Raw genomic sequence first — 22,711 nt, 5'->3', positions numbered from 1 at the left:
CAGAGTTTCTGACCATTTATGCATCTAAAAACCATAAGACCTGAAAGTGTTGTTAATGAAAAGAATGATGGAATGAATTCTAAAATACATTGTCAAGTGATCCACATCTACAGAGAGTGAGAGAGCACAAGCGAATAAATAGATCAGCTACAATCTACCAAACTGCATATATAGGCATTTGGTCCAGACCTCAAAATGAAGTTAGTGCTTATAAACCCATCCATCTTCCAGTTAGGAGAAACATTCAGGCGAGTGGACTGAAGATAAAAAATGAGGGAGATTGACATCAGGAGAGATCAAGAGAGAAAGAATGGACAGATTCCAAAACAGCAACGTTCAGTTTGTCCTTGTTCTCTAGTGTGACCGCTGATTTCCCATCTCAATTCAGTCTCAGCTGATGGAAATATCAGTGGGCTGATTGTTTTAACACAAGTCTGTTATACAGCCCATCATGGTCCAACTTTCAAGAAAATTTCCACAAGGAGAATTAAAAGTACAAACAGCCTGAAATGGCTTCTGTACTATCAACTGGGATCACCTTAGTCTGAAAGTTCAGAGGAGGCAAAGTTGTTAAAAGGCAAGCTTTTTGAGTTAGTGTGTAGATAACACTAGACCTAATCTTTGTGAATGTGTCTGGGCAATAGTGGTGTCAGTGGGAGAGGATTTTAGAAATATTGACTGTAACTCTAAGTTTCAAGGATATAACAGAGAAAGCCAAGGTTAGACTGGAAATGCTGTGTTGAATATTCTTCAATATATGACACGACACAGGGAAAGCGGACTGAAGGCAGATAAATCTATAAATAATATGGGAGTCATTTGCCAATGAAACGATGAGAATTCAGGACTATGGTGAAAGGCAAAGACAACAAAGGAACACTGGATGTCAAGGAGCATGGAGAATCAAGAAAAAATGTCAAAGGTTAGATAAGGAATCAAAAGGGGAATTTATAAAGAACTGCAAACAGGAGACATCCAACAGGGCATCAACTGTGAAGGGCGTGCGTAAAAAGTAATTGGGAGAACAAAGTGGAGGTATGCAATAGAACTGGCAGCAAGGTTAAGGAAAATCCCAAAGCATTTTTATATTAGTTGCAGAAAGGCACCCAGGGAAAGAATTGGGCCCACAGAAGACAAAGTGGAAACCCATGTACGGAGTCAGAGAATGTAGTTGAGGTGTTAAATATATTCCTCATCTGAGTTCAGTAAGGAGGACAGTTTTGTTGGATAATTCAGGGAAGGGGAGGACTAAATTAACTGCTGTTAAAAAGGAAGCACCATTAGATATCTTACTTGTTATAAAAGTGGATATGTTCCCAAAGCCCAATGAGATGTATCCCAGGTTGCTATGGGAGAGAAGAAAGGCAACCTTGTGGGATTCAAGAGATATTCTGATCTTCTCTGGCCATAGGCGAGATGCCACATGACAGGGTAAGAGTAGATATGGTACACTTATTTGAGAAGGGCAACTGAGATAAAATAGGCTCATGAGTCTAACACAGAGGATGAAACCTGAAAGATAGAATTAACCTGCACATGGAGAGGCTGGGCTTGATCAAGGACAGCAAGAGGGCTTTGCTAAGAAGACTAAACTGATTGAATGTTTTGAAGAAGCATCTACATGCTTCAGTGAGGTTAATGTGATGAATTAGTCTAAATGGATTTCTGTAAGGTTCTGAAAAGGTCCCACATCAGAGCCTAGTTCAAACTGAAGAGCCCATGGGATCCAGGGCAAGCTGGTAAAGTGGATCCAAAACTTTCTGGTGATAGAAAACATGGATTGCAGTAGGAGAACCCAATAACATGAATGGCAGTGACACCTCACTACCAGATGAACTCAACGCCTTCTATGCCGGCTTTGAAAGAGAGAATAAAACTACAGCTGTGAAGATCCCTGCTGCACCCAGTGACCCTGTGACCTCTGTCTCAGAGGCCAATGGTAGGCCGTCTTTAAAGAGGGTGAACCCTCGCAAGGCAGAAGGTCCTGATGGAGTACGGGGTAAGGCTCTGAAAACTTGTGCCAACCAACTGGCAGGAGTATTCAAGGATATTTTCAACCTCTTACTGCTAGGGGTGGAAGTCCCCACTTGCTTAAAAACCATTGCCTAAGAAGAATGCCTTAATGACTATTGCCATTAACAGTGATGAAATGCTTTGAGAGCTTGTTCATGACTAGACTGAACTCTTGCCCCTGCAAGGACCTGGACCCATTGCAATTTGCCTATCGCCGCAATAGGTCAACAGGAGGTGCAATCTCAATGGCTATTCACATGGCCTAAGGCCACCTGGACAACACAAACACCTATGTCAGGATGCTGTTCATCGACTACAGCTCAGAATTTAACACCATCATTCCCACAATCCCAACTGAGAAGTTACAGAAACTGGGCCTCTGTATCTCCCCTCTGCAATTGGATTTTCAACTTCCTAACTGGAAGACCACAATCTGTGCAGATTGGTGATAATATCTCCTCCTCACTGACGATCAACACTGGTGCACCTCAGGGGTGTGTGCTTAGCCCAATGCTCTACTCTCTATACCCATGACTATGTAGCTAGGTATAGCTCAAATGCCATTTATAAATTTGCTGATGATACAACTATTGTTGGTAGAATCTCAGATGGAGACGAGAGGGCATACAGGAGCAAGATATGCCAACTAGTGGAATGGTGTCACTGCAACGACCTTGCACGCAACTTTAGTAAGACAAAAGAGCTGATTGTGGACTTTAGGAAGGGTAAGACGAAGGAACACATACCAGTCCTCAGAGGGATCAGAAGTGGAGGGAGTGAGCAGTTTCAAATTCCTGGGTGTCAAGATCTCGGAGTACCTAACTTGGTCCCAACATATCGAAACAGTTATTAAGGCGGCAAGACAGCCACTATACTTCATTAGGAGTTTGAAGAGATTTGGTATGTCAACAATTACACTCAGAAACTTCCATAGATGTACCATGGAGAGCATTCTGACAGGCTGTATCACTGTCTGGTATGGGGGGCGGGAAGCTACTGCACAGGACTGAAAAAAGCTGCGGAGGATTGTAAATTTAGTTGGCTCTATCTTGGGTACCAGCCTGCAAAATACCCAGGACGTCTTCAAGGAGCGGTGTCCCAGAAAGGCAGTGTCCATTATTAAGGACCTCCAGCACCCAGGGCATGCCCTTTTCTCACTGTTACCATCAGGTAGTTGGTACAGAAGCCTGAAGACACATACTCAGCGATTCAGGAACAGCTTCTTCCCCTCTGCCATCTGATTCCTAAATGGGCATTGAACCTGTGAACACTACTTCACTTTTTTAAAAAATACATATATTATTTTTTTTGCATGATTTTTAATCTATTCAGTATGTGTATACTGTAAATGATTTACCTATTTATTATTATTATTTTCCCTTCTTCTTCTGTTATGTATTGCATTAAGCTGCTGCTGCTAAGTTAACAAATGTCATGACATATGCCGGTGATAATAAACCTGACTCTAATTCTGATGTGCATTTCAGCTGGGTCAGCACAACATTTTGGGCTGAATGGCCTGCTCCTGTGCTGTCCTGTTCCATATTCTATGTTCTAACATAGGAGATGGTGTGAATGGAAAGGCTGAATAAGGTTCAGGTCAACACAATGAATAGGATGCTAGGAAGCAGTGTAGAACAAAGGAACCATTCTGTACCTGTCCAGCAACCCCTGCAGACAGCAGCACAAGTAGATAACCTGGTTAAGAAGGTTTAAATGATAACTGTAAGCACAGGGGATTCTGCAGATGCTAGAAAACTTGAGCAACTCACAAAATGCTAGAGGAACTCAACAAGTCAGACAGCATCAAGGGAGGTGAATTAACTGTGGATGTTTTGGGCCAAGACCCTTCATCAGGACTGGAAAGGAAGGGGGAAAGAAGCCAGAATAGGGTGGGAGGAGGGGAAGGAGTACAAATTGGCAGGTGATAGGGGAAACCAGTGAATAAAGCAGCTTGGGGAGAGGGTGGCAGCGATAGGTGTAGCCAAGTGGTGAAGTGCTGAAGGAGTCTGATAGGGGAACACAGTGGACCATGGAAGAATGGGAAGGAGTTGGGGCGCCAGAGGGAGGTGACTGGCAGGTGTGAGAGGTAAACCCAGACTGGGGAAAGGGAAAAGAAAGAAGGGAAGAGGGGGAAAAATTACCAGAAGTTAGAGAAATCGACATTTGCACCATCAGATGGGCGATTCCCCCAGATGGAATATGAGATGCTGCACCTTCAATCCGAGAGGAGCCTCACTGTGACAATAGAGGAGGTCATGGACCGACTGTCGGTATGGGAAAGGAACGTCAAGTTGAAATGGTTAGCCATGGGGAGATCCTGTCTTTTGCGTCAGATGGAGTGAAGGTGCGCGATGAAGTGATCCCCCAGTCTACGTCAAGTCTCACTGATGTAGAGGCTGTTGCATCGGGAGCACCAGAAACTGTAGATGTTCCTGATAGACTCACAGGTGGAGTGTCACTTCAACTCAACGGACTGTTTGGGGCCCTGAATGGTGGTGAGGGAGGATGTGGAGGGGCAGGTGTAGCACTTGTCCTGTTTGCAGGGATATCTGACCTAAGGGAGATCAGTGGGGAGTAACAAGTAGACAAGGGAGTCGCAGAGGGATGGGAGGAAAAGGTGTGCTTAGTGGTAGGATCCTGGTGGAGATGGCAGCAGTTACAGAGAATGATTTGTCAGATACGGATGCTCGTGAGGTGGTAGATTAAGACAAGGGGAACCCTATCCCTGTTGTAGCAGCAGCAGGGTGGATGAGGGCAGTTGTACAGGAAGTAGATGGGATGCAGGTGAGGACAGCATCGATGGTGATGGAAAAATAAACACAACATTTCATATGTTCCAGAATGGAAAGCCTCGTCCTGAGAAGTGGGTGGGGAAGAGGTATAGTTAAGAAAGCCGCAAAAGTCTGTTTCCAGAAATGAGAAAAGGAGATCAGGAAAGGTAAAAGGTGTCAGAGATGGATCAAGTAATTTTGACAGCACGGTGGAAATTGGAGGCGAAGTTGGTGAGATTGAGGAGCTCAGCAAGTGTGCAGGAAGTAGCATGAATGCAATCTTCAGTGTAGTGTGGAGTTGGGGTGTCATTTGTGCTCCCATTAATGTACATCATTTGGACTCATGGCAAACTGGAGAAATAAACATGCAAGATCAATGTATCCAATCATGCAGAGGATTTTCACTGCTTTAGCTCGATCTTTTATTGGACTAAATGTTAGGAGTAAAACTACACTCCTGTACTTAATAAGGAGGTCACTGAGTGCATTTCTGCATGTTTGTGGTCTTCTACTGCTATAGCTAGAAGACTTCAAGGTTCATTATGTGTTCAGAGGTGATCTTCTGCACACCACTGATATAACACATGATTATTGGAGTTACTGTTGCCTTCCTGTTAGCTTGAACCATTCTGGTCATTTTCCTGTGACCTCTTTCATTAACAAGGAGTTTTTGCCCAACAGAACTGCTGCACACTGCTCATTTTTCCTTATGGGCCAAAGGTCATCCAGCTGCAGTTCCATTTCCTTTACATGGCCTCTAAGGAGCTGCAGGTCAATGAAGTTCGCGCAGATGTAGTTCTCAGAGAAATTGGTAGTCTCCCAAATTTCCTGATATCTCACACAAGGAACATACCACTAACCTTCATATCCATTCTCAGTACACTAGCTGTGTAGTAACAGGGAAAAAAAATCTGCTCGAAACTTTCTTACTTAATTAGAACCTCCACCTGTGCTTGCCCAAGCCTGTTGAGTCAAAGCCAGACCACTCTAACAATGTCCCGCTCCAGCAAAGGCCGCTCTGCTTACATCAGAACTACACCAGGGCAGAGCTACAGTGGCATGCAGAAGTTTGGGCACCCCTGGTCAAAATTTTTGTTACTGTGAATAGTTAAATGAGTAGAAGATGAACTGATCTCCAAAAGTCATAAAGTTAAAGATGAAACATTCTTTTCAACATTTTAAGCAAGATTAGTGTATTATTTTTGTTTTGTACAATTTTAGAGTAGAAAAAAAGGAAAGGAGCACCATGCAAAAGTTTGGGAACCCCAAGAGATTTGAGCTCTCAGATAACTGTTGCCAAGGTCTCAGACCTTAATTAGCGTGTGAGGGCTCTGGCTTGTTCACTGTCATCATTAGGAAAGGCCAGGTCAGGTGATGCAAATTTCAAAGCTTTATAAATACCCTGACTCCTCAAACCTTGTCCTAACAATCAGCAGCCATGGGCTCCTTTAAGCAGCTGCCTAGCACTCTGAAAATTAAAATAAATGATGCCCACAAAGCAGGAGAAGGCTATAAGAAGATAGCAAAGCGTTTTCAGGGAGCCGTTTCCTCAGTTCATAACGTAATTAAGAAGTGGCAGTTAACAGGAATGGTGAAGGTCAAGTTGAGGTCTGGAAGACCAGGAAAACTTTCCGAGAGAACTGCTCGTAGGATTGCTAGAAAGGCAAATCAAAACCCCCGTTTGACTGCAAAAGATCTTCAGGAAGATTTAGCAGGCTCTGGAGTGGTGGTGCACGGTTCTACTGTGTAGCGACACCTGCACAAATATGACCTTCATGGAAGAGTCATCAGAAGAAAACCTTTCCTGCATCCTCACCACAAAATTCAGCATCAGAAGTTCGCAAAGCGACATCTAAACAAGCCTGATGCATTTTGGAAACAAGTTCCTGTGGACTGATGAAGTTAACTTTTTGGCCGCAATGAGCAAAGGTATGTTTGGAGAAAAAAGGGTGCAGAATTTCATGAAAAGAACCCCTCTCCAACTGTTAAGCACGGGGGTGGATCAATCATGCTTTGGGCTTGTGTTGCAGCCAGTGGCACGGGGAACATTTCACTGGTAGAGTGAAGAATGAATTCAATTAAATACCAGCAAATTCTGGAAGCAAACAGCACACCGTCTGTTAAAAAAAGCTGAAGATGAAAAGAGGATGGCTTCTACAACAGGATAATGATCCTAAACACACCTCAAAATCCACAATGGACTACCTCAAGAGGCGCAAGCTGAAGGTTTTACCATGACCCTCACAGTCCCCCGACCTAAATATCATCAGAAATCTGTGGATAGACCTCAAAAGAGCAGTGCATGCAAGATGGCCCAAGAATCTCACAGAACTAGAAGCCTTTTGCAAGGAAGAATGGGTGAAAGTCCCCCAAGAATTTAGAGACTTTTAACTGGCTACAGAAAGCATTTACAAGCTGTGATACTTGCCAAAGGGGGTGTTACTAAGTACTGACCATGCAGGGTGCCCAAACTTTTGCTTCGGGCCTTTTTACTTTTTTGTTATTTTGAAACTGTAAAAAATGGAAATAAAAAAGTAATCTTGCTTAAAATATTAAAGAAATGTGTCATCTTTAATTTTATGCCTTTTGGAAACCAGGTCATCTTTTACTCGCTTAGCTATTCACAGTAACAGAAATTTTGACCAGGGATGCCCAAACTTTTGCATGCCACTGTATGATGGCACTGAACGACAACTCCTCTGAGCTCATCTGCAGAAACAGTTTAATTTCAATCTTTAACGTCTCTCTTTTTTTCCTTTTCAAAGTGAATGGGGTTCTGTCAAAAACCCTGATCTGGAGTTACACTCAAACTTCAGTACTTTGGAGGTGGGAACTGCTCCCCAGGGCTCTAGACCAGCCGCTTTTCAATATCCCAGGACACCGCCTCGAAGACGAGCGGCCTTTTGGGTTTCCAAGGTTTCGCAGCCCTGTGGACGAACCAACTCCATGCTGATGCCGACTAAAGCGTCGCAAGAGAAAACAGAACATCAAGAGCAGTGGATCGGCTGTCAGGGGCTCTGTAGTATGTGAATCTCATTCTCTCTTGTTGGTGGGAGAATTTGTTGCCAATTCTTGAGTTGGAGACCCCGGGGTAAAAAAAGCGATGCACCAGACTTTACCATCGCAAATCAGCGAGCTGAGTTGTTTTGTTATGTTTCCCCTCTTGCACTGCAAGAGTGACACCTCCCTGTCCCTTTAATGGTGAGAGAGAGCAAGCCTGTGGTACGTCCAATTGTCAGGTGGTTCTAACGCTTTGACAGTCACTCATTCTTTGGAGCACTCTTCTGTTTTCGAAGAGCAAGAACTTCAGGTTCAATATTGTGTACGTTTTTCCAATATTAAATGTTGAACCTCCTTTCTTTTTATTGACCTCATGCTGTTTGCTGCCTGCCAAAAAGATCTTTTTAAACCTCGCTCTGCGTCTCCAATGAACGACAACTCGTGATGATTTCAGCCCTCTTTCTCTTTGCCTTCTCTTACGCTTGTTATAATTTTTTTTTCCTTTTTTGTGTTTCTATAGCTGTATCACTAAAGGAGAAAGACATTGAGCTTGTGAGGGACCGAAAACAAACAAGTGCGTAAATTTGTCTCAGGTCTTCTCTTACAGACACCTTACCCCCCACCTCCCCCCCCCACCATCAGCTAGCTACATTATTAAATTACTAACAGATGGCATTACCTTGTTTTTTTTTGTTATGTCATTTACTGATGTATCAACATCAATTCTTCACAACATGATCTACAGAACAATACAAAAGTTGGAAAAAAGTAATTAAATGAAGTCTGAGAAATCCAAAAAACATTTTCAATATGTCAAAGTTAATGAAGACATAATTCATATTGCGACAAATGAATCATTCCTATTTTATAAACTCTTTAGATACAAAAAAAATCGTAGTTAAATGAGAAAACTGGACATTTCCCCAAAGAAGAAATGAATTGTCCTCTCATGACTTTACATCTTGCTAAGATGCAAGATGGGAAGAGGCAAGGAGAAAATATAACGCCAAAAGACTAGGTTTTAAAAACATCCAAAAGTGTTTGTAAAGATTTGAGGAGGTCTCTGACAGGTCAGGTAACATCATTGTGGAAACTGCAGCAGCATTCCGAACCCTCACCTGGCCACTTTATGGAAATAATGATGTAGGAAGTATTGCATATAAGAAAAAAAACTAGAAAGGAATTGGAGAAATTATTTAGATTTGCATCAAAGCTTTGTCCAAATAACCATCCTCATTACGGAAGCAAGAACACAACATCTTTTGTGTGGACATTCACATAAGAGAACGACACCAGTGGAGAACAATGGTCTCATGGATGTTGACATCCATTTATCATTTGGCTGAGAACAGAACTTTGATGTAACTTTAACTTAAGTGCCTCAGTGACACACTGATTCTGCAATTACTGTGCATCAGAGGAAATATATCTTTATATTTCACCACAAATATTTGTCCCCTGTAAATTTTGCAGCATAAGCTTAAGAATAAAGAGGTCAGGTTAGAGAAAAAGGCATTTGCAAATATTATGTTTAAATTGAAACAAAAACAAAAAACTGCTGGTAAAACTCAGCTTGTCAGGCAAATGTACAAAGAAAAGCAGTTAATATTTTGGATCTACAACAAAGGATCAAAGGACCTGACATTTTGTCGCCCACAGATGTTCCTTCCCCTGCTAAGTTTTTCCAGCATTTGCTATTTTTGTTTCTGATTTCCAGCATTTGCAATTATTTTGAGATTTTACTTTTAAGTTGATGCACTATAGATTTCAACCATACATGAACAAAAACATTAATTTTATTACTTGTAGGAAGTCAATACAACTCCAGGTTAAATGTCAATCACCACTCAAGAAACTGGCTCTCCACAACTGTTCTGCAAGTTAGGTTCCCATTAGGTCTGAGGACAGGAATGCACAATTTCATAGCCTTGAAGAGAGTCAGGTGTAGCACCACAGTGCAGAAATTGTTAGGCATATCAAAACAAAAACAGAAGCACGTGACAGAAATGCAGCTGCAGAACCTCTTTCCATAGGCTGTCTTACAAATGCAAGTCTCAAGTTGTATACCTGACACATGCTCAGAATTCCAATGTCCAATATCATTCGTTTCCTTGATGCAGATTATAAATCTAAAATCTCTCAGAAAAGTAGGTGATCTCAAACTTAAGAGTTTTATCCTTTTGAGTTGTTTTGAATGCAACTTTTCAGAATGGTGGAACCAGCCGCCTTTTCTTGATACACTCCCATATCCAATTCACTGAGACACGTTTGGCAAATATATTTTCCTTCACTTCACCAATCAGGTGCGTTGCTGTAGCTATGTCGTACTCTTTAACCAGGTCACCATCATACGCAATGAAGTACCGGCAGATTCTGTTGAAGTCTTGCACTGATGCAGGCAAATAAAGTTTTACCCCTGTAAATATGTCCAGTAAAGTCTAGAGGGGGAAAAAAAAGTTCTTTTAAAACTATTGCAGCTTTTAAAAGAAAAAAAGTGTGCACAATTTCTGTCTTGGGTCCAAATATGCAACATAAACGATTACAGATGGGTTAAACCTTCCCACTGCAGCTAACTGGTGGTTCTGTCAATTAAGAAAGTACCATTAATTAATAGACAATAATTTTGATCAGAGGCAGCAGCATAATCAATAGCAAGAGTATCATAGGTACAAGGCCTCCATGCTAAATATGATATCTTGTAGTAGATAACTGCTTTCTTAATCATTTGCTATAAACAAGATGTATACTTATATAAACTACCATTAGAAAGTAAACAGCTAGTTCACTGTGAAGTCAATATATACACCAAAAATGAGCATTTTCATATTTCTTTTATTAAAGTCCTACAAAGACAATACTAGTATTGATGCTCACTGTGGAGATATGGCCATTCACCATGTCAGCTCAGGTCTCAGGAATGATTTTTAAAATAAAGCCACTTAATTCTTTCGCAGCTAATCTACGCAGGATGAAATTCGAGACTTTCCTCACTTTCTTCTCAAAAAGGTCCTGTCACTAGACTGTACTTCCTTTCTTCCCCCCCAAGGGAAACAAAAACACAAAGAGAACATGTTAAACACCCATTGCTGTATCAAGAAAAACAATTACTTGAACTCATGAGCTATTCACATTGGTCTCTGTAAGGCTCTTAATGCAACAAGGGCACTGAAAAGTGATATACTAGAACAGAGCTTCAGTAATAAGACTGAACAAGCAGAATGCAGTTTCTCAAACCGCGGTTTATTGACACACATCCGCCAGGAAAGCCAAAGCAGTTGCAGCATGATCTCTGCCCATTGGTCCAACACAGACCCTGAACAAATCTCAATATAAACAATGACTTGAGCACTGTAGATGGCAGGATGCAAGTGACCTGTTTCAGATTACAGAGTCCCAAATGCTCTTTTAGCTGTCGTATTTATGTGGTTTGTCCAACCAAGTTAGAGGACAATGGTGATGATCAGAATGTTGATGATAAGGGACTTGAAGATCATCCCAATGAACAACAGATGGTTGATTCCTCTTTGTTGGAGATGGGCATTCCAACATACTCGCACAACAGCAGATGCCATCCCGTTGGCTCTTCACACAGGTCTGGAACTTCTGGACAATGAAGAAGCATACATCAGCATGCTCTTCCTTTTAGATGTGATAGAGTGGAAAGGATTAAAGGGGGAGGTGTGGCATTACTAAATAGAGAAAATCTCATTGTAGTGCTCAATCAGGCCAGACTAGAAAGTTTGTCTAGTGAGGTTTTATGGGCAGAACTGAGGAATAAGGAAAGACATGACCACATTAACGGGATTATATTATTGACCATCCAACAGTCTGTACAGAAATTGAGAACTGTTGCAAGAAACACAAGGTTGTGATAGTAGGTGATTTTAATTTTCCACATACTGACAGGGCTGGATGGGAAAAGAGTTTGTCAAGTGTCATGGGTTAAGGGTGAAAGGTGAAAAGTTTAAGGGGAAAATGAAGGAGGAACTTCTTCACTCAGAGGGTGATGAGTGTGGAATGAGCTGTCAGCTGTCATTGGATGCAGGGTAGATTTCAATATTTAAGGGAAATTTGGACAGGTACATAGATGGAAGGGGTACGGAGGAGTTTAGCCCCAGTGTAAGTTGATGCTTCAGCACAGACTAGAAAGGTTTGTTTCTGTGCTGTAGTGTTCTATGACTCTATAGCCTGTTAGCTGAATCAAAGATGTTGACAAATTGGCATACAGGAGAGAGATTAAAAATCTGGTTGAGTGGTGCCACAACAACAATCTCTCACACAATGTCAGCAAAACCAAAGAGCAGATTATTAGCTAAAGGTGGAACAAATCAGAGGTCTATGAGGTGGTGAGGATCGGTAACTTTAAATTCTTTGGTGTTATCTTATCACAGAATCTCTTCTAGGACCTGCATCCAAGTGCCACCACAAAGGCAGCACCAAGCACCTCTACCTTCTTAGAAGTTTGCGCAGATTTGGCACATCATCACAGACTTTTAAAGACTTCTATAAATGCACAATGGAGAGTGTCCTGACTGGTTACATCATGGCTTGACATGGAAACAAAGTCCATGAATGGAAAAGCTTACAAAAAGTGGTGAATACAGTCCAATTCATCACAGGCAGAGCCCTCTCCACCATTGAGCACACCTTTAAGAAGCACTGCCACAAGAAAGCAACATCCATAATCAAGGACCCACACCATCTAGGCACTCTTCTCACTGCTACCATTAGGAAGGAGGTACAGAGCCTTGGGTCCTACACTAACAGGTTCAGGAACAGTTATTACCCTTCATCATCAAGTTCCTGAACCAGTGAGGATAACCTCAACTCACCTCAACTCTGAATTGATTCCACTTTCAAGGACTCTACAATTCATGTTCTCGGTATTATTTATTTATTTGTTTGTTTTTATTTGCCCAGTTTGTCTTTTGCACAGTGGTTGTTTGCCAGTCCTGGTTTGTGTGTAGCTTTTCATTGATTATATTGCATTTTTCTGTTCTACTGTGAACGTGGGCAAGAAAATGAGTCTCAAGGTAGCATATGCTGTCAAATACGTACTTTGATAATAAATTCACTTTGAACTTTGCTGCCACATTCGGCACACAAACTTTATTCACTACTTATCAGCCTACTCCTGAATGTTGTCCTGTTGCATGGAAGATTTGGTTTGCTTCATGTGCTGAGTTGCAGCAGGAAATGAACACAGTGCAAATCAGGAAACATTCCACATGGCAGAAGATCAGTCAGTGATTAAAACAAAACAACTGAAGGTAGTTGGACCTGGGGCATGTCCATAAAATATGGGAGCAGAATTAGGCCATTCAGCCCATCATGTCTGCTCTGCCATTCAAACGTGGCTGATTACATTTCATTCAAACCCATTCTGTTGCCTTTCTTTGTAATCCTCAGCCCCCTTACTAAACAAACTTTCAATCCTTGACTTAAGTGCGCCCAATGACTTGGCATTTGGAATATTAGTGGTTTTTCCTCTATCATTTGTAGGATATTTTTAAAAAATTTGGCTATTTGGCTCTTCAAGTCACCTTGCCCTTCAGACCAATTTTCATCCAAAATGCCAACCATTGTGTTCCCATGTCCCATGGTTAGTGCAAATTTGAAATTAAAATCAATTTAGAATTATTATGGGAACAGGCTCTATGCTTCTGCAACCCTTTGCATCAAGATGTCTTTCCCTCCTGAAGAGTATACCTTTGATTTTGTTACACCTTCTTACTGTAAAGCACCCCACTGAAAATTAAGCCTGTCAGTCCCAGGAAAAAGTGGATGAGACACACTGTTGGAGTTGCTCTGCAAAGCTTGCTGAATTAAGGCCAGAAGTTGCAATACTGCAAACTTCCTTACAAACTATAATAAACAACAAGAATAAAGTACCTGGTTCGGAGAAGATGACGTGGATGGACTTGAAAGCAAAGAGCCATTACTCTTTTCAGTTATGGACAACTTGATCTGTTTAAAATAAAGGCCAACTTAAAACAGATCCAAAAATCACTTCCATTCAAGTTTTCTAGAGATACTTGCATTTTCACCAGATTTCTTTCAAATGTTACTTGGTTGATTGATTATATAGTGAGAGTCTAAGAGTGAATATCAGGCTACCATCCTACATTCATTTAACACAAGGAACTCTACCACGCTAAGGTCATTATTTTATCTTGGTAACACAATCAATCTCCCCCCATATTTTAACACTCACTATTAGGGTCAATTTACAGTGGGAAATTTACCTGAATGCATTTGAAATGTGGGAGAAAACCAGAGCACCAGGGATCCCTCAGGGTCACAGGAGGAACATGCAAACTCCACACAGGCAGTACTGAAGGTCAGGATCGATCCAGAGCCACTGGAGCAGCTCTACTAGCTACATCACTCCTTTCCTCAAATGGAATTTGGGTAAGTTTTGTTTGCAACAAACCAAGCATTAAAAGGAAACTAAGTGTTGCTTTGGCCAATGCTCAAAAGATCTCAAGTTCAAAGCTAACTTCCCCTTAAGCTATCCCAGCCACACTTAGTGGCAAACGGCAGAGACAGTGGTGAATTCTGTAGACAGTGAAGTCTGCAAAAAGCAGCTCAAATAAATGCTTAAAGGAAAACACCAATTTCTTACAGCACTGAAAAGAGTCCGATACTTTCAACAGTAACAATGCAACAATAAAAGCAGGTCAAGCAGCATTGATGAGAGATATAGAGTCTAACATTCGGATTAATAACTTTTCACCAGAAGTGGAGAGACTTATTGATCTAAAATGCTAATGGTTTTATTTTCCACAGATACTCCCCAATTTGCTGACTACTTGCAGCAATTTTACTCAAATGTACGTCTTCAAAATGGGTTATCACAGGCAATCCCTACTGGCCAACAAGCACCAAGTCTGGAAAAATCTTAGCATAAATAAAATTAGGGAGAAAATATTTTTTGAAGCAGCAAAATGGAAATTACCTTCTTTCCATTCTGCTCTGCTACTGGCAACTTTCTCTTCATTGCCTTTCTTGCTGAGCTTTCAGGTGGCAATTTATGGGAAGTTCTGTTACCTAGAACAATGTAGACACATTAGCATTCCCGCTTTGAAAAAGTTTTAAGTCTTTTAAAGTATGTGCAAATATTAAAGCAAACTACTGGTTCTCCATTGCCAGGGGCAAATTGGAATAATTTTTAATTTTCTACTCATTTCCATTATGTGTTATTTGTATCGTTCTATTGGGTGGCATAATAATCATTGTTCTGATGTCAAAAGAAGAAATCTTATGAATTTAATCTCAGTAATAAATAAGATATATACTGTAATTTTACGATTTAAGGGGTACCAAAGGTGGTCAAGGGAGGGAAGAGTGCTCCTTTGGCAGAGGGTTTGCCTTCAGCTGAAGTTGTCAAACTGAAGTCCCAGTGAACCCAAGAGATCGTACGGGTAATATTTAAAGGGGAACAGGCGAGTTCTTCTAGTGTCTGGTGATATTATTTCTCTACCAAAACAACAAAAAACACGTCAACTCTATTACTCTTCGTGGAATCTTGGGAGTATAAGCTAACTGCCATGTTTCCTAAAATAACTGTTTAAAATCTCCCAGAACGAACAGCTTAGAGGGAGGGCCGCACACCAAGATTATTTCTGAAAGGCAAGTCTGTGTGGCATTTTCACATTCTCCTTGTGACCAGCTGGGTTCCCTCTGAGTGCTCTGTTTCCCTCCTACACGTCCAAAGCAGTGGTAAGTGGGTTCACTGGCTAATGTAAATAGTCTGGGGTGCACACAAGTGGGGGAATCTGGGGAGGGAAGTTGATGGGAACAAAGGATGGATAAAACTGAATTAGTCTAGGATTAGTGCAGATGGGTGGTCAATGATCAGTGGAGGTCTGGTGGGCTGAAGTGCTCTTTTCCATGCTGAAGAGAATACGTCTGCCCATTTAGACTCAATCTAAACTCCTGCTGTAGAACTAAAAAGGATTCCAGTTGGCTATTCAGTTTCCACGCATCTAGAATTTTGAACATTATCTCACCTCCATCACTCTTAATTTTCTTCCCAGGTGATTTGGAGGGAGGGACTGAACTGCGTGGGGTCTGTTTCGATGACGCATCAGAAGTCCCAGAACCACCTGAAGGCCATTCATCATCATCCTTCTCAGGAACTACCACAACATCAGCACCTTCAGTCACTTTAGAAGCTTTGTACAAGTCCTGAAAGAACACACTCATTAAAGATAAAAGCAAAGAAAATTTATGACAGTTTGATTAATGGACAGGCATTAATTGAGTGTTAGTTATTAAAACAAAATGTAAAAGATAACAATAAAATGGAGCAGAAGGCATCTAATACTGCTGTGAATAGCATGGTGAAGTACGCAATATACTCCAAATCACAACTGCTCCTCTGCAACCGGATCCGTGACTTCCTGACCAACAGACCAGAGTCACTAAGGATAGGCAGGAACACTTCTGCCACTGTTAGTCTAAACACTGGTGCTCCACAAGATTGTGTCCTCAGCCCCTACTCTCCTCCCTGTACACTCATGACTGCATTGCCAGAGTCTGCTCCAACTCCATCCATAAGTTTGCAGGTGATCACAATGTGGTGGGTTGCATCTCAAATAATGATGAGCCAGGGTACTGAAAGGAAATAAGAGAGCTCAGTGACATGGTGGCATGCCAACAACCTTTCCTTCAATGCCAAGAAAACAAAAGAGCTGGTTACTGACTTCAGAAAGAGGGACGATGCACATGCTCCTGTCTACATCAATGGTTCTGAGGTTAAGACTATTGACAACATCAAAATTCTAGGTGTGAACATCATCAATAATCTATTCTGGTCCAATGATGTTGATGTCACGGCTAAAGCCTCCACTTTCTCACGAAAGTAAAGAAATTTGGCATTTCCCTGTCAGCTCTTACTAATTTGGCAATTGCTCTGCACATGATCACAAGAAACTGCAGACAGTTGTGGACACAGCTCAGCATATCACAGAAACCAGCCTCCCCTCTGCGAATCTTGTCTATACTTCTCGTTACCTCAGTAAAGATGCCAGCATAATCAAAGATACCACCCACCCTTACATTGCCTCTTCTCCCTCCCCCCCACCAATCAGGCAGAAGAATACAAAATCCTGAAAGCACATATCACCAGGCTCAAGGACAGCTTCTATCCCACTATTAGACTCTTGAACAGACCTCTTGTATGATACAATGGAATCTTGGCCTCTCAGTCTAACTTGTTATGATCTTGCACTTACCTGCACTGTACGCTTTTGGTAGCCTTTACACTTTATTCGACATTGTTATTGTTACTGTTTTACCTTATTCTAGCTTAATGCACAGTGTAATGACTGATCTGTATAAACAGAGTGCAAGACAAGCTTTGCCCTGTATCTTAAACCAACACTAAACTTCCATCCTGTACACCAACACTACTTCCCACCCTATCACTCAATCTGGTCCAGCTCTGAAATACAAAACTTTCTTGGACTTTGCATGTGTACCTCAGCTGGTCAGTCTCCATATTGATCTCCAACCCTTCAAAAACAAAAACAAAACGCTTGCAAGGGGGTGTACCTTCAGCTGAAGAAGGTTGGTTGCAGTTTTCCAGTCTTTATCATCACGGATTTGGGTGCACCTCGGGAACCGGATTGATATCCCGTCAGCAGAGTGAGCTTCTGATTTAGAGAATTCTGCTCCAGTGATTTCCCAAACTGGTGCTTTCTTAAAAATAAAATAGAAATAAAATCAAAAAATAGGTGTTCATGAGAGGAACGCAAACCAAGCTTCCATAGAGAGCTCTCATGAATCTGCCTAAAGGACAAGGAATTCCTTAGAGGATTTTTATTTTGCAAATGTTTGAAAGGAACAGGGATGCCTCAACCAATAAAGATTTAAAAATTCACATCGTCCCTTTAAGGAAAATCCAGCTACAGCCAACATTAAGGTAGTTTGGAAACTCACCTTTGGATCTCGAACAATAAAGTCAGGTATGTAATTCTTGCTGACATTTAACCAACTTGGCACCTTACTTGGATCCTGCATCAAGAGAATAGTTATTTAAAATTACGCCAAGAATGAAACTAGGTTTAATTAAAGCTCAAATTTTTCTAACACAGTGCAAAATAGTGTGAACTAAAATGTTATATTACCTTGCTTATTTTCACCATGTCGAGTTCATTCTGTAATCGTGCCAGGGTTGCATCATCATGGCCACCTCCACATTTGGTCACGGTACACCATTGTGATGTATTGGGATCATAACAGCCCATCAAGAAGATAGACATCATCCCACCTGAAATAAATCCATGGAACATAAACTCCATAGATCTTCACCTACCTACATATCTAAATCATCTGCACAAAGCACATCACACAAACCAATCTTCCATCCTTGGACTCACTTTACACTTTACACTGCACGCTGTCGGAGCAGTGCTGCCAGGATAATCAAGGACACAACCCACCCAGCCAACACACTTTTCGTCCCTCCTGGGAGAAGGCTCAGGAGCTTGAAGACTCGTACGGCCAGATTTGGGAACAGCTTCTTTCCAACTGTGATAAGACTGCTGAACGGATCCTGACCTGGATCTGGGCCGTACCCTCCAAATATCCAGACCTGCCTCTTGGTTTTTTTTTTGCACCATCTTACTTTCCCTTTTCTATTTTCTATTTATGATTTATAATTTTAATTTTTAATATTTACTACCGATTTGTAATCCAGGGAGCATGAAGTGCAGAATCAAATATTGCTGTGATGATCAAATATCGCTCTAGTATCAATTGTCTGGCGACCAATAAAGTATATAAAGTAATTCAGAAAACCAAGGCTAAAATTTGCCATTTCTATTGACTGATTATGCTAACCGAAATATTTATGGTACTCCTTTTCACCATTTGCCTTCCTGCAATAAAACACAAATGTCTCTGGAAAACTTGAAAGGAACTTTCACAAGGACAAGGCCCAGATACAGGGAATTCTTGCAGGCACAACTGAAGTTAATAAGCCAGGAAAGGAAACTCAAAATCTGCTTATCTCGTGGTTCTCTCTTAAGGCTGACATCCTGGCTGGGTTGAGCTTGCTTGGTTACCTGCCTTTCTACAATCGGTCCACTGAATGGAAGATCCAAACCAAATAACTATAGACATAGAGGTAAGCCTCAACCCAAGCTATAGTGATTAAATCAAACAGCCGAGAAAACAAATGGGAAAATTTGTTAGGAGGTTCATCTTCAATTTAACTGTCTGTCTGTCTAGGTACCAAACCCGATGCGGACATTGGTGATCATGACTTTCCATACAGATCTATCCCTTCCCTCGTTTTTTGGATGACTTCCATTTCCTCGATGTGTAGCCACCTGGCTATGCTTTTGATGTACATAAGCCGAGGTCTTCCTTCAAGTTTGCTCCCCTCAATCTTTCCAGAGAGTATGTGTTCTTCTAGTTCATCTTTCCGCATGATGTGTCCTAGGAATATGAATTGTCTTTCTCTTATTGTTGGTATGAGTAATCTAACTGTTTGGACTCTTCTGAGAACTTCTTCATTTGATGTGTGTGTGGTCCATGATATTTTTAACATTCTCCTGTAGAACCATAATTCAGCTGCTTCTAGTCTCTTTTCCATTGCTGGGGAAATGGTCCAGCATTCACTTCCATAAGTCAGGATAGAATAAATGTAGCACTGCAGTATTCTGTTTTTAGTGTACATGCTCATCTTTGTCTGTTAATATAGTCTTCATTTTTTGGAAAACTTCTTTCGCCATTGCTATTCTGTATTTGATATCTGTGTCGCACCTGCCATCACTTGTTATTAGGCTGCCAAGATATCTGAATTTGTTGACTTGTTTGATGTTTGTATTTCCGATCTTGATCACACATTGTGGGATGTTTGCCTTGCTGGAGGTGACCATGCTTTCTGTCTCCTTGGTGTTGATTGAGAGGCCTCTGTGATTACTTTCTGCTGCCACTATAGTGAGTAGCTCTTGAAGTTTTGTTTCTGAGTCAACTATTAGCTATTATTAGTATATAAATATTTATATTATGGCCTCCAATTATGAATCCTTTGATGTCTTTGATACTTCTCAAGATAATTTCACTCTACAGGTTGAATAAGTCTGGTGAAAAGACACAACCTTGCCTGACTCCTCTCATGATATTCACATACTCACTCACTTCTCCTTCTATTCTGATGGATGCTGTCTGGTCCCAGTATAAGTTTCTTAAGAAATGTATATCTTTCCCACCTACGTCAAGATCCTGAAGCATTTCCAGAAGATCAGTTTAGCACCAGAAAAAAAAACAGCTTCAATTGAATAGGTGTTCAGTCCCCAAGATGAATCGGAGCTTCCTGTTGCCTTTTAGTTTAATTTTCCTTCTCTACCACCCAGCCCCTCCCCATTTATTGGTGACCTCCTACACTACAGCCCAATAAAAGTTTAGGGAACACAAGTACATTTCCATTTGGGTATACTGGAGCCTCTGGTATACAGTACTGAAGTCATTGATTTCAGATAACTCTCCTCCTCTTTGTATCAGAAATGCCAATTTTGCCAAGATGTCTGTAATGTTAATTCAGGTTTTCTCTCAGCACAGATTCTGTCTGGTCCTGTCCTACATTATGCTTTTTTTTCAGTTTAGAAGTGACTCTGACTGACATTTCACAGCTTTAACTGGTCCCCTTAATGGTTTTCCCCCTCATTAATCTATTAATCAGACTGCTCTTAAGACCACCTGGGCAACCCCTGTCCTCACCAAATCACTAATGGTGCCTTTGGTCCTATCCATCCCTTCTCATTCACCCTGCAACAAACCTAACATTTCCTCACCTCCCTGGATCTGATAAAGACTTTCAGCCTGAAAGCATCTCTTTCTACAGATGCTACCTGACCTACTGGGTATTTATAATATTTTCTGCTTTTATTTCAGACTTACAGCCTCTGCCATTCGTTGATGTAGAATCAGAATCACAATGGGCAAGAGACAGGGAAGGATAATGGCAAAAAGGTCTTCATTACCCAAAATAAGCTTCAGAGTGCCTGACAAATTTCAAAATCCATTTCTATTTGGGCAGAACTCAGACAAATACAGTCAAGCTGTTGGTTCAATGGAACTCAAATGAGATGATTTGATTAATTGATTCAATATCACTGATTAAACCAAACACCACCTTGTGCTTGAGCCACAGAATTTGTGAAAGATCCAAGTCTGAGCTGGCAAATTTTGTGCTCAGTGTGGTGTTATCAAAATTGATTCCACTATTCCAAATTCAGACTGGTGAAAATGTGTTAATCAAATTCATGTGATAAATACAAAGTCAGTTTGCCTGACACCACATTGGATGAAAAAGTTCTTGAATAGAGAATATTTTGATGGCCACCAGAATTGAAAAATCAGCTGATCTTCAACATAAGACGCCTAGAATAATGACTATTTGAGTGAAGATTGTCCCTTATGATTAATAAAGTATCTATCAATCTTGGTAGGGGTTGGGGCAAATCAGAAAACTGAAGGAAAATGCCCATATTGGGTGGAATCCTGTAGGAAGGCACCATCAGTTTTTCCAAAACTAATTGGTTACAAAAATAACACAAAAGTATAGAAAATTACAAACAAAATTCTAACACATATACACAGACGTATTTCATCCAAGTGTTAGTATTACCTTTGTTCCCTTGCCCATAGAAAGCTCCCAGCACAACAAGGTCTGCTGAATCAGCCATCGCACCTTCATTGAGATAGTCTTTTTTTACTTTTAACCAATGACGTTTGCCTGGTTCATAGAGACTCTAAACACACACATAAAAAGAGGAAGAGTAGCCTTCAGAACATTTAAACAGTAGCTGCAATAAAATATTAACATTTCAAAAAAGGGAACAATTTTAAAATTAATAATTGTTAACTTTAAGCCCTCTCCTATGAAACACATGCTTAAAGCATATTAGACGTACTAAAGCTAGCACACTAGCAGCAGCCACTCTGTTAGATTAGCAGAGACCAATCCACCCTCATGGAATTTCAACACAGAGTATTTAAAAGAATTGTCTCATTTATATATTATCATAATTTCAGAGTAACTCAATCATGTTACAACTAAAACACTGCTGTAATCTGGAAAATCTGGAAGCAAAATCCACAACTGAAGTGACATCAACCAGTAAACTAGTTTCAGCTAATGTTTGCAATAGGCTGATTGAAAATAACCAATAAACCTTTTAGGTTCACAGAAAATACAACTTTGGCTTAACACCTTATTTGTAAAAGTTGAGAAAGCATAAGGAATGGGACCAGGTGATTTCTAAGGGAAATGAAACTGCAGATGCTAGAATCTGAAAAAACAAACAAACAAAAAAGATAAAACAATAGCACAAACCCTTGAAGCGGCTTTAATCTAATACATATCTGGCTCAGAAGTGAGAATACCAACTTCAAATATTTGAAAGAAATCCAGTAAAATGCCAATTTTAAATCAGGCACAAGTCTCAATTCTGTTAAAGTTAAAGACTGATTAAATATATAGCACACAGCAGAAATGAGTGGCACATGAACAACACAAACAACTGAAGTTATTCCTCAGTGGGGAGAAGACTCATGATACTGAAAGCTGCAACAACTTCCTGAGGAGAATATTTATAAATAACAATTAGATTTTTTGTTCATTACACTGTTTAAAGTCGGAACAATAATGGAAACACGCTTACTCTATCCAATGTAAATATATTGAAATTAACTGTGTGTGACCAAACCTGGGAAAAGTATGAACAGTAAATAATTGGAAAGAAAATTCAGCAAGGTTAATTATGTTGTCCAGAAATTCTTCTCATGATCAACAAATGTTGAGGTTGTAATTAGAATTCACCACTGATGGTACTAAGTATTAATAATGGAAAAAATTGCTACATTAAATGACTTCCAGTTTAAGATGGTGCTGGGGAAGCATGACGACA

At 40.7% G+C, this 22,711-nt stretch overlaps 1 protein-coding gene across 2 annotated transcripts in view; it reads right to left on the bottom strand.

The window, feature by feature from the left end:
- Positions 1-9,565: 9,565 nt before the first annotated feature.
- Positions 9,566-22,711, bottom strand: part of lig3 (ligase III, DNA, ATP-dependent) — a 63,213-nt gene continuing 50,067 nt past the window's right edge. For both annotated transcript variants that reach the window (XM_072242893.1, XM_072242894.1), the window contains 8 exons: positions 21,430-21,553; positions 17,921-18,063; positions 17,733-17,807; positions 17,346-17,492; positions 15,800-15,977; positions 14,746-14,837; positions 13,680-13,754; positions 9,566-10,225 (listed from right to left, as the gene is read on the bottom strand). In XM_072242893.1, coding sequence (XP_072098994.1) covers positions 9,992-10,225; positions 13,680-13,754; positions 14,746-14,837; positions 15,800-15,977; positions 17,346-17,492; positions 17,733-17,807; positions 17,921-18,063; positions 21,430-21,553 — 1,068 coding nt within the window. In that variant the 3' untranslated portion in view covers positions 9,566-9,991. The remainder of the gene's footprint in view (positions 10,226-13,679; positions 13,755-14,745; positions 14,838-15,799; positions 15,978-17,345; positions 17,493-17,732; positions 17,808-17,920; positions 18,064-21,429; positions 21,554-22,711) is intronic.

This window comes from Mobula birostris, chromosome 25, assembly GCF_030028105.1.
Source record: "Mobula birostris isolate sMobBir1 chromosome 25, sMobBir1.hap1, whole genome shotgun sequence".
NCBI lineage: Eukaryota > Metazoa > Chordata > Chondrichthyes > Myliobatiformes > Myliobatidae > Mobula > Mobula birostris.
This window is presented reverse-complemented; position numbering and strand designations above follow the sequence as displayed.